Genomic DNA, 12,086 nt, shown 5'->3' with positions numbered 1-12,086 from the left:
ACTGCAAACCCGTTCCTCCCCACATTAATCCAAATGGAACCCTCAGTAGTCCAAAAGTAGAAACAGAAAATTCTGCTGTAAGCACATTGGCAGCAATCTGAGGCAGTGACAGGGACACCGAGGCAGGGATGAATACGGTAAAACCTTTGCAGTCATAGACTGTGATGGACATACCATTTCTAGAAGGTTTTGGTTTGTAGGAGGTAAGTGTATTGGGGGGCTGACATTTATTTATTTAGGTTTACAATGTGCTGCATGCATCTGAGGTGGGGGACTGAGGGTGAGATATTCCACAGGCAAGGGCGTTTGTAGGGCTTCTAGTAGTGAAACTCTGGGCTATGGGGCTTCTGGGTTTTTATGGGTCGGGAGAAAAGCAGACAAAAATGGGCTTATGAGGACTGGGCGAATAATATTGACTGATGCGGTGCACATCATTGGTTTATGGAGCCTACATGCATGTAGCTAATGGGACTCAAGCGTAATGGTGTGGATCTGCATATTGGCAGCTGATTGGAGGCTCCTATAAAAAATAGGCTGGTACCGGGGCGCGCACCACACAGGTGAACGAGAAGAGTGGGGAAAGTTACAGAGTCCACACAATGCTTGCTGATGTAACAGTTCTGACCTTCAAAATGTCTGATGTTCAAAGCCTATCCGATCCCTCACGAGCTAGCCATTCATTTGATATGTTATGTAACCTGGTCTTATCATAGCACAGCTTCGGCCATTTGCATGTCCTCCGTTAGCATTTGTAGTCAACAGTGTTAGGTAGTAAATGCTAGCAAATTTCCTAAGGCACAGCACAGCCTCTCCCAGCCTTACTCTTGTATCCGGCTACTGTGATCTTGGACTGTACATTCTTTGGCTCAAACACTGAATTGAACACTGAAAGCTGTGATGCTTCACAACGCTCACGATGCTCGTCCTATTATGAATCGCCATCTCTGTGTCATAGCTTCAATGATAAAACAAAATTAAAAACACAAAGCATATGGCTATTGTTGCACAGTGATTTAGACAATGTTGAGACACTCCAACCCCCACAAACAATTCTCGAAAGTAGAAATGTGAAAATGCATTAGGCATGTGAGTTGGCAGAAAATGCAGTGGCCGGCAGCTCTTTCAAGCACACGAGTACTCACGGATATTCACTTTCAAGGATGACGTGAAATTAGAACACTTATTTTATGTTTTTAAATAGACTTCAGAGCTTAACGTATTCTCCTGTTGTGAACACTGATGCATGACTGACACCTGCCTCTGTGTAATGAGTGTGACCTTAAGCCAGTCTTGTTTTGATACAACTGCCATCTGCTTTCCGAGATCGGCCCAACCTCAAAACGAAAAAGTAAAACTACACGAGCCATAGTCTAAAGGGCTTTTGGTTTAAGGTCTGGGTGCAGGTTACCTTCATGACACGGATGCCGTTGCCAGCCTCATGGAAACATGCAACTTCCGCTAGGACCAATGTGAGTCACGAGACTCCAGCGGGAGCTTGATTGCCGTGGTCTACCGGCGCCCTTACCTTGACGTAATCAGGGGGAGGATCAGCATCTTCAGCATCCGCATGAGAAGCTCGCCTGGGAAGGAAAAGTACTGCTTCTCCTGCATAAAGAAATGAAGAGATGTCCGGTCAGCCAATCATCTTCAGAGAAATCAGTCATCTGAATACAACATCACTTCAATGAGCAAATGAGATAGCCCATTCCTTACATGATGCACAACATCCACTGTGCTCTGCAGTAGAAAAGAAGCACTGGCTGCCATTTTTGTTTAAGTGCCCGGCCGCAGGGAGGGAATTAACCCCTTAAGTGCCAGGCTATTATGCAAGTCTATGCAAAAAGGACGAGCATACTCGTCCTTGGCACTTTGCAGGGAACTCACGTTAATGCCTTTATGAAGGTTAAGGATAGTTAACCTCCATGAATGCCCCCATCCCCCAATGCAAATGAACTAAGAGTCTTTCCACACGAGGGATGGAGAATACCCACACAAAACAAGCAGTGGCCAAGCCAGTCGTCCTTGACTTTCCAAATTGGCATTTCCAAGGCGTGTTGACCAACCTTGACTTTGAGGATGCCCTTCAGTCAAAGAGTGTTTGTAAAAAGATCCGCCAGTATGGTACCCAGAATTGAGAGTTTAATTTGAATAAAGCATATGCCTTATCTGTACAGAGAGTGCTTCTGTTTTAAGTTTATATATTTCCTTTCTGAGGTTCCCAAATTATATTGAGGTAGGGCCGTAGGAATTAGAATGTATGAGAGGACTTATCCCCCGACTTTCCGTAGTGGGGGTGGGGGGGGGCAAGATGATGAGTTATGCCCGCACCTGTGCAACAAGATGATTCAGCACAAAAGGGCTCACAGGGTTTTCTTTAACCAACTGCTTTCCCAAACCCATGGGGAAACCGCTAGATCTGGAATCAGCTCCTGCAGCCATGGAAATGCAAAGATATCAGTGAGCAGGACACGAGAGGAGTTTTTCGACTTTGCAAATTGATCTGCCCACAATTTCCTATTAAGTGTCTGCATTCAAATTGAGTAGGTGGGAAACTCTGCAGTCAGCCACATGCTGCTCATTTTATGCTGGGGGAGGCTGGGAGTAATAGCCATGATTGGTAATGATGGCCTTTTATGGTAACTGTGCCGCGGGTAGAAAAGAAAAAGAAAACAGCTGCAAACAAACATTTGGAGAGTAATTATGTTTGTGTATTGGAATACTTCGTGTTTCCCCTAATACATATCATAAATACACAAAGGCCTTGAAGGCACTCAGAAATACTGCAATTTGGTTTGGTTAGGATGTGAGCTTTCAGTAAGAACTCCCCTGGCTTTCAGTAGTACCTCACCCCTGACTTTTTGGGTCTTCGATGTACTTGCTTTTCGCTGGTCATTGCTAGAGCTCCATGGACAAATGTGCACAGAAATACAAGTATTTTAGGAGTCGACCTTAGAGTTTTATGATATACACTTATGCATAGTAACCATGTCATGTGCAAAAACAACTAAGTGCCTTGACAAATGTGTCAATAGTACACAATAGAAGCAGGATTGTCGCTGCATAATCAAATACACATATAGGAACACGTGATTGTGCTTTCCTGTGGGACTCCATGGAATGGGAACTTACTGCCGTTGCCGGCACCCGTAATATCCCAGTAACTGGGATATGGGGCACCGGTAACAGTACGAGGAGTTTGCTGGTAACCTCCCGGTACTACCGGCAAACTCCAAATGAGGGCCATTTGTGTCACCATGGCAAACAAAACGGAGACACGCGCTTAATTTGGCTGCACTACCAATATTATGGCAGACTGCAAAGCGCCACCTGTTAAGCTTGTGGTTGTGCATTTGTATACATAGAATGTTGGTGTCCAACTGGACAACGCTGTCTATTAGCGGCATGCAGTAGTGGGCTAGCTCTGTTGTTGCAAAAGGCTGTGAAATGTAAAGATGCACATATTCTTTGCCCCATCTCATCTGGGCAAACGTGAGACAAGGGTAACGTGCCTGCCTGCCTGTGCATTACTTGTGTGAGACTGCACTACACTACATAGGAACCTCAAATATGGTACATGAATGCTGTAGGCACCTGTTAGTGCCAGATTGCACAGCAGCACCAATTAACGACCCACAACTCTGCAACCTTGCATATCCAATATTGGTGCCCCGCTGTAAAATGCTGTTTGTGAAAGTTTGTGATAGAGCACTCCTGTATACCAATTGCTGGCGCCTGGCTCCAGGGTACTGCACAATGCGGTGGTACATAGATGCAAATGGTGGTTTACCCACGCACACCAGATCACCAAATATTTGTCAGTGTTTTGCCATGCATCATGGAGCGGCCTGCTGCCTTTGCACAATTATAAAACAGAAGAAATATACTCCTGTACACCATTGACCCCAAGTGCTGGTGCCTGGCTCCACAGTACAGCACAAGGCCCTGGCACAGCGATTACAAGAGAGGCACACCCATGCAGACCAGAATAGCCCCTTACTAAACATGTGACTGTATTAAGCCTTGCAACATGTCGCAACGTTTAAGAATATGAAGAAGCGCAGGCATTAGTGGAAGGAAATCTAGGCATGGGAGACTAAACGAGCAAAGGTATAGACCCAACGTACAAAGTAGCCTTACCCGCTGCACAATGACTGATACTAGGCACACACAAGCCATTTTCTCCTTTTTCTGGGAGAGTGCCCGCTTCCCCTCTCTATTGCAGGTCTCCCTCTTTCGCTTCATCAGCTGCTTTAGTGTGTGATAGAGGGAGGGCAATGTTGCATAGTTGTTGTGGTCGTCAAAATATTTGCCATTGTTTAGCCATGCATTACTTGTGCCAGACTGCAAAGAACCATTTATTACCCACATGTGCTTCTGGACTGTACCGGTGTCATGGAAACAAAAATGGCACTTAAAAACATAATTCAAGCACAATTCAACAAATCTCTTCCCAAAGCAGACGGCTCGACTAGCATGAAAACATATCACTCTACCAGGCAGCATGAAAACAAAGGTAACATTCAGCAACCTTTACAAATTATAAATATAAATAAATTCAGCACAAAGGTGGAACACATGTCAATGCACTGGGCACTGTAGACTAAAGGAGTGCCTACAAGTAGCATTATTCATCTCTAGGCGAAGCGTACACACCAGCCCAGGGTTTTACACAAGGTCTGATACGATGCACTGGAAACCTGCGTTGTCAATTGTTCAGAGGCAGGCATGCCCAGGTTGGGGCTTTCTAGAGGGACAGCCAACATAGCGTGCTGTCCCCTCTGGCCGCCTCCTTCCGGGGGTGGTTACCCTCTACACTTCCGACCCTGTGAGGTGGAGGAGGCATCCCCGAGACATGACTTCCGGTGGCAGGCACTTGGGGGACGCTTATAAGGCGGGGGCTGCTGCGGGGCAGTCTCTTTTCCAGCAGCCCCTATAAATAAATTCAGTACATAAGGGGAAAAAGTGTCAATGCACTGGGCAGTGTAGACTAGAGGAGCGCCTACAGGTAGCATTATTCATCTCTAGCCGACGCGTACACACCAGCCCAGACTTTTACACAAGGTCGGATCCGATGCACTCCAAACCTGCTTTGCCAATTTTGCTGTGCGTATCAAGCCTCTTCTTTATACTGCACGCCCCCTTCTTTAACTTTCTCAGATGAATTAGCAGCACAGAGGGGAAAAATAGCATTATGTGGCCACAAATAATGTGGTCAGTGTTTAGCCGTCCACTTCTTGAGCAAGAGCACCACCTATTAACCATATGTGGAAGTGGACTGCAGAAGCAGCATGAAAACAAAAAATGTACTTAAAAGCATCAGGCAACCAATCAAAATCTATCCCCAATGCAGACAGTTAAACTAGGAGCACAAAAGCGAAAAAACATTACTCTTCCAGTAAGTATGAAAAGTAGCAGCATGAAAAAAGCATAGGCCCATTAAAGCAAGATTCAGCAAATCTCTCACCAGGTAAACAGCTTCACTGGCCCTTGCAAAATGGTCGCTGCTGTAGCAGAGCATTGGGAAGGAAGCGCTGGTCAGGCATGACCAGGCAGCTGACGGAAAGTGGGGCGCCTCCCTGTGCATATCGTCATTCGCTCTCCAAGGAAGCGAGCAAAGCTCCCTCCAGCCAAACCTTAAAACATTTAAAGGAGAGCTGTTTTGCTCGAGAAATGCTAACTTCTGGCAAACACTTGCTCATTTGAATGCTGACATTGCGTTGGCGTATCTTCTCAACGTAAGTGTGTCTGATACTAGGCTTTAATAACGGTATCCGAGAGTACTTCATTTTTGTATTTAGCTTGGACAGTTTTGTTAGATAACGGAGGGCCTGATTTGCAAAGCCTTTTTCAATGAGGCCTTCCCATTCAAAGGTGTTTCTGTAAATGAGACTGTGTGTTTTAAACTTCTTTATCCTTCTTAATAGTGACATTTGAGTGCTCCTAACGATGGCACATGCCAACATGCGAGTGTTAATACCACCTACTATACAGTTAACATTTGTTTCAGATTGGAGATCTTTTTTTGTTTATATATTCTTTGAAAGCATGCTTTCAGATAACATATTGTCTTTCGTTGTTTGGACTACATCGATTATGCTTTAAGTTTTAGGTACTTTTGATGATTTTTTGTTTCATATTTGTCTATGTGCATTAAGATGTGACTTAATACTTATAATTAAAAATATTTTTTAATTTTTGTAAAGTTGACTTGCAATCACTAATTTCACCTTTGATGTCTTTCTGGATAAACATTTGTTGTAATTCTTGTCTAAATGTGTTTATTTCCTCAGGGGGCTACAAACTAAGAGTGTGAGGGGCACCAGCTAATATGTTTAATTCACATTTTTAAATGCTTCGGCATGAAGTTGGTTGTATACTAGGGTTTTACACCATCACATTACGATTAATTGTTTATCAAATTGCAATTTTTGAACTTTTCTTTTAGTGGTCTGGCTCGCTATGTTTGAGCCAGTCATTGATAACATTCCTGGATGCTGGATGGCAAAGAAGACCCTCCTGGATACTGTGTACCATGAAGAGGTCTAGCCCATGTTTCGCCACATGACCTACACAGAAACAGCATGTTGTGCTTCTACTTAGTTTTCATATGTGCATTTAGTAAAAACATAACTTCATAACAACTAATATATATTGGAATGTATTATTAATATTGGATTATTCATTTTTTTCTCTCCAGAGAATAATTTTGTGTAAGAAAAAATAATATTTTGCCCCTGATGAAGAGTGAAAGCAATACTCGAAACGAGTTGGGCCAGATCAAAATTGAATGTTTTTTGTCAAAATTTGAATAAATATTTGTTTTAGATAAACAAATGAATTGTCAAATATTAATTGGGTTATCTCAGAGAAATTTCCCTGCCATTGCAAGGAAAATAAAACCACTACATTCATAAAACCAAGAACTACTTAGAAAACTAAGAGGATATTTCTGTATTTTCTCCTTAGTAATACAGTTATATACCTCTACTATTCTAAAATTACATACAGGCCTAGGCCCTTTTTGGTAGTGTGCCGGGCACGCGGGTTTCCTTAATTAGGAAACCATTTGTCCTTGGTATATTTGACCAGCCTAGATACCAAGGCTGAGTACTTCTCCTCTGCACCTCTAATTACATTCACCTTAAGATTAATTGCCTTGAGTCAAAATTTGATATACTTGAATAAATATGTGAATACGGTGTGCATCGTGGTTAACACAATGTTTCCAACCAGCGATGGAGAAGTCCATTCACCAACATATGTGCTAGCCCCCCTCCTCCATTCCACCTAGGAGTGAGGGGGCAGCACTCAAGACACTTCATTTGGCAGTACGAAGATCGATGCTGCTTTAAGATGGCCACCGCCATCCTTGTGAATCCAGCACTGGGCTTTGTGCTGGAGGAGTGCCCTTCACCACACTCCGATTGGTTGGGCCTACCCACAGCCGGCAGGTGAAGCTGGCTCATTTCCATCAAGGAGGCGGGCGGGAAAGGCTGCAAGCATGTCTGTGCCTATCTGGGCCTGATTGGGCCCTTAAATATTTACACCACTGTCCGTCTGATCATCTAATCAGAGTAAGACTATCTCTCCTGTTCGCAAAGTTCTTGTCACACGATACTCCCTTTCACTATGCCAGTGCTATTGCGCAATCCTCTGGAGCCCTCCCCCTTTCCTGTCCCACTTCTCTCCCTTGCCTCCTTCCTGCCGGGGGTTGCTGGCTCCTTTCTCCGGTTTCCCCCACCCTACCCCCCCATTTGCTTCTTACACCAGTCTCCACTTGTCTCCTCTCCCATGCACTTGCGTATTCTGAATGTCACTGGGCCTAGTAAGATCACTGTTTTGTTCTCCCCTGTTCCCCTCCCTTGCCTTGTCACGCTCTGAAACACTTGTGCAACTCCGCCCTGAAGATTCTGTTTATTTCTAAGCATGAGGCCTCCTTTATTCTTATTTGCACTCTTTTTCCTCAACCTCTCCTTTCCCCCTCAGTCATGCCTCTTCCTCCTGTCCCCTGGTTCTGCCCGCCGCCTTCCACTGGTTGTGGGTTGTGTTCATCTCTTGTGCTTCTCGTCGTCATCTTTCTCATGTTATTCTCCTCCCACTGATTCACTTTCTCCCCTCTGGGCCCAGCTGGGGTATCCACAGGTTCCCTGTGATGCAGAGTTCCTTCACATGACGGTGCCCTGCCCGCTTCTCCGTCCCTGGACACTTTACCTCTCCCTCCTGACCCAGCAATCGTGACTATTCTTGCCGATTGCCTTTTATTTTCCACTTGCCTTGGATTCCTCCCTCCCCCTTGTTCTGCCTTCTGTCACCCTAGGCTGCTATGTCACCCCTATGAGCCCCTCTTCCTTTCTGATCTGCAGCCACTGCTCTGACTTGCTGTGTCTCCTATTTGCGTATCTGCACCCTTGGTATTGAATTCACAGCTGTTAGGGAGAATTCTCATTCAATGGCTAATTTCCCTTTCCTAGTGAGTCCCTCAGCAGCTTTGCTGGATTTCTGGAGTTTACTTTTTTCCACTTGGTAAGAGTGTGAGCTTTTCCCCCACTCTTACCTGTGTTTTGCCATGTGTATCTCATCTGTTTTTGTGATTGTGGACTCTGGAGCACACCACTTCAGTAGCCCCACTTTTTTGTGCGTTACACAGCACCTTCAGTGCAGTGACACAGGGTTGTCTTTTAGGCTTCCAACCGACTCCATTTCTGGGGCTGACTACTGTCCCCCAGAAAAGGGTAAAGTTGCGATTAACTTTACATAGTCAAATAACCACAGACCCAGTACACCCCATCTTACATGGAGTATTGGAAAGGGTTAATCCTTAGCCCTTTTTATCTGTACCTCCTAGAGCATTGTTTTGCTCTTTTAACATTTCGACTTGGCTGGTGGCAGTGGTATCTACCCTGACTTTTCTACCGTGATTATACTATATAAACGTGGTATTGTTTTAGGCTATTATATTAGCCTAGAACATAAACCCGCTTGACCAAATACTCTTTCTTTTGGTTCTGGTCGGGTTTATTTACCATTTCTTTTTGTTAAAGTCCTTCTTGTGTTTTACTTTGCACGGCAAACCAGGTATGCCTTCTTTCTTCACCTTTTTTGACGTGCTTCTGCCAAGAAGCCCTCCTCTAGGAGCCTGGGTGTCTAGGTGGGCTGAATGTGAGGGAGGGGTGTAGTCACCCCCTGCACAGGGTATCCTAGGAAACCCGAGTCGCACTTTGCCATGATTGGCTGAGGTGGTTGTCCGGGCTGGACAACCCCCCTGCTGCGTGATTGACAGCCAGGCTGTGTGATTGGGTGATTTTCGCATAAAAGGCAGGACTCTTGGGCTGGAAGTCAGAGTTGCCACTCAAACTACAAGGAACCGAAGAGAAGCGGAGAAGAAGACGGCTGCTGCAACTACCCTGTCCCGGTGAAGCCCTGCTGCGGTCCTGAGCTATCTACCCTTCGACGACCAGAGAAGATCCAGTCCAGAGTCTTCTTCCCTTGAGCCTGGTGGGGTCAACCAGCTCATCTTCCACAGCCAGAGGATCCTCTTCGTGGTCGAAATCGCTGCACATTGCTGTAGTGGTCTGGATAGCCATCTGAAGAGCCTCTCCTGTTTTTAAAGGAGCGCACCTTTTATTCACCGTCACTGCTGCTGGCTTCATCCCTGGGTAGTGCAGACCCATCCAGACGTCCTCCTTCTCGTCTCCACGACCGAAGACCCAGGAACCGTGGGTCTGCAGGGAACTACCAGGAACAACTGCCGTTGCACCAGTTTCTTCCTTGAATAAGGTACTGTGTTCTGCTTCGAAGGAACTAGGGTGAATCCCTTTACTCCTCATCCAAGGCTTGGCCTTGTCTTCCCTCCTTCTTATAACTTTTGCTTCCTCTGTTGACAATATCCAAGTACTCCTGGCAACGTTGAATCTCGAACTGTCTGTGTGATCCTCGACAACAGGATTCCGGTTCCACTTGACACTGGCTCTGGCCTATTGACTTTTGTATTTCTGTCAGCGAGTTTTCTCTGATTCTGTCTGCCTTGACAAAAGTATTGCCTATGATTTTTGCCCCCAACTCGCTCTGGTTAACTCAGGTGCTAAGTGTGTTTTTTCCCCGGTAACATTTCTTTCCATGGATAAGCATATCTTTCGTAAAACCGAACTGTCATTACTGTCAAAAAGTGATCGCATATGTATTCCCGGTAAAGTCTTTCTTACCTTGAGTTATACTGTACCAAGTGAAATGGTTGTTTGTAGTGTATTTTACGTGTGGTTTTGAATTAATAGAAGTGTTGTGTTTTACAGATGGTTTAAAAATAAATGTACTTATATTTCTTACCTGAAACCTTAAGTCAGTGTTTGCTTGAGTCACAGTAATTGTGGTCCATTTGTGTAATCTCTGCTACTGCTCATATACTCTTGAGATAAGTCTGGCTGCTCCGCTACTGCTACCACTTTAACATAGTAGTACAGGATTGTACCAAAGGTGAACTTGTATTACCACTTGTAGTCTTAATTGTGTGTAGTGCTCCCTAAGGGAACTGCACAGAATTCTGCCTAACAACAGCCTGGGCTTCTTCTTGTCATTTACCAACCGCCACCCTCCTGACCACGGCTCACTGCCCCGTGCTGTGCTTGTTCTGCCTGCTTTCTCCCTTCGTTCATCCATCTGGGTTCTGCTCCTCCCACCTCACCCCTGGATTGACTTTGGAACCTTGCTGTTGCTGTGCTTTGACTTACCTGTAAACCACTGATTGACTTTGGAACCTTGCTGTGTTTTGCATTGAGCCTTACTGTGTTGTGCATTGTCTTACCTGCAACCACTGATTGACTTTGGAAACTTGCTGGGTTTTGCATGGATTTACCTGCAACCACCAATTGACTTTGAAACTGTGTTATGCTTTTTGCCTGCCTGCCTGCATGCCTGCTGTAGCCACTCATTCCGGGAGACGAGGTTTTTCCAGCCTGTAGTCACTCTAACCTGCTTAGTCTTAATTGCTGTCTGCATGCTTGATGTAGCCCCACAAGGCGAGGCTTTTCCAGTCTGCATTCACTCTTACCTGTTTGTCATAATTGCATGCCAGGTTTTACTTAATGCAGTTTACCTACTTGTTCCTTCACTTTTTAATTGTTGTATTTACTGTACCTCTCACCTCCTTCCCCTCCGGCACTCCCCTTTTTATGTCTCAGCACTTGCACGTGCTAAATTGTCTCACGACCTAGTCAGAGCGTTTTGTTTGTTTTCTTCCCTTCTCTTCATCCTCCTCCCTCTCTCCCCTGCTCTCATGCTATAGCACTTCCGAATGTTTCAAGAACTTTTAAGAAGGTTATTGTTTTTTGTTTTATTCCTACTTCCTTATCTACCAGTGGTGGAACACAAAATGTGGGTGTCCCCCTGCAAGCCCTGCTGAGGGGGCACCCTCCATCGCCACTTGGCCCTCTGCTGGGCATCTGCAGCATGGGGCTCCCTGCATCACAGGGGCTGCGGGGGCCCCTGTTACGCCAGTGCTATCCACCCTCTTGTCTTGATGCGCCTTGAAACACAATTTTGCTGTATAGTGCGCATTACAAATAACTAATAAATAAGAATACAATTTAAAATTCCTGGAAACAGTGAGATATTTTCTGGCGTGTAGGCCTGCCTGCCTTGAGGTGGTAACTGTTCCCTAAAATCCAACTCTGGTGGCCGTAGGAGTCTCAGGGCACAGAAGGATCAAGGGCTATTCAGAAGTCATACAAGACCCCAGGGTTGGGCAACTTGGAAACGAACTTCAAGAGCTAAATAACCCTCTTTTTTCTGTCTTTGACTGTGAAAAATGACTGAAACATTACTGCCTCGTCTAGCTGAGCTAACATCTCAACACATGCATTAATGTGGTTTGGTCATTTCTAAATGATAGGATGCGATAGGTAAAGTTGGAAAGCTAAGTAGGCCCTTTTGTGTGCTCTGGAGTACCACCGGGCTCCCTGCTGCCTGCACCGTTATTTCATATCTCCACCCGCCCACTGTTTGATATATTTCCTAAGTGTGGACTTTCATCCCATTCACATGCACACTGCACTCAAGTACATGTTAATAACGTTGATGGTGCCAATATTAAT

The 12,086-nt window shown here is 45.2% G+C and overlaps 1 protein-coding gene across 3 annotated transcripts in view; it reads right to left on the bottom strand.

Annotated features, from left to right (window-relative positions):
• The window catches only part of LOC138577868 (excitatory amino acid transporter 5-like), a 518,879-nt gene that overhangs the window by 362,422 nt on the left and 144,371 nt on the right, over positions 1-12,086 (bottom strand). For all 3 annotated transcript variants that reach the window (XM_069649661.1, XM_069649664.1, XM_069649663.1), the window contains exon 2: positions 1,526-1,605. In XM_069649661.1, coding sequence (XP_069505762.1) covers positions 1,526-1,605 — 80 coding nt within the window. The remainder of the gene's footprint in view (positions 1-1,525; positions 1,606-12,086) is intronic.

The sequence above is a fragment of the Ambystoma mexicanum genome, chromosome 1p (genome assembly GCF_040938575.1).
Source record: "Ambystoma mexicanum isolate Mex_15411 chromosome 1p, UKY_AmexF1_1, whole genome shotgun sequence".
NCBI classification, from domain to species: Eukaryota; Metazoa; Chordata; class Amphibia; order Caudata; family Ambystomatidae; genus Ambystoma; species Ambystoma mexicanum.
This window is presented reverse-complemented; position numbering and strand designations above follow the sequence as displayed.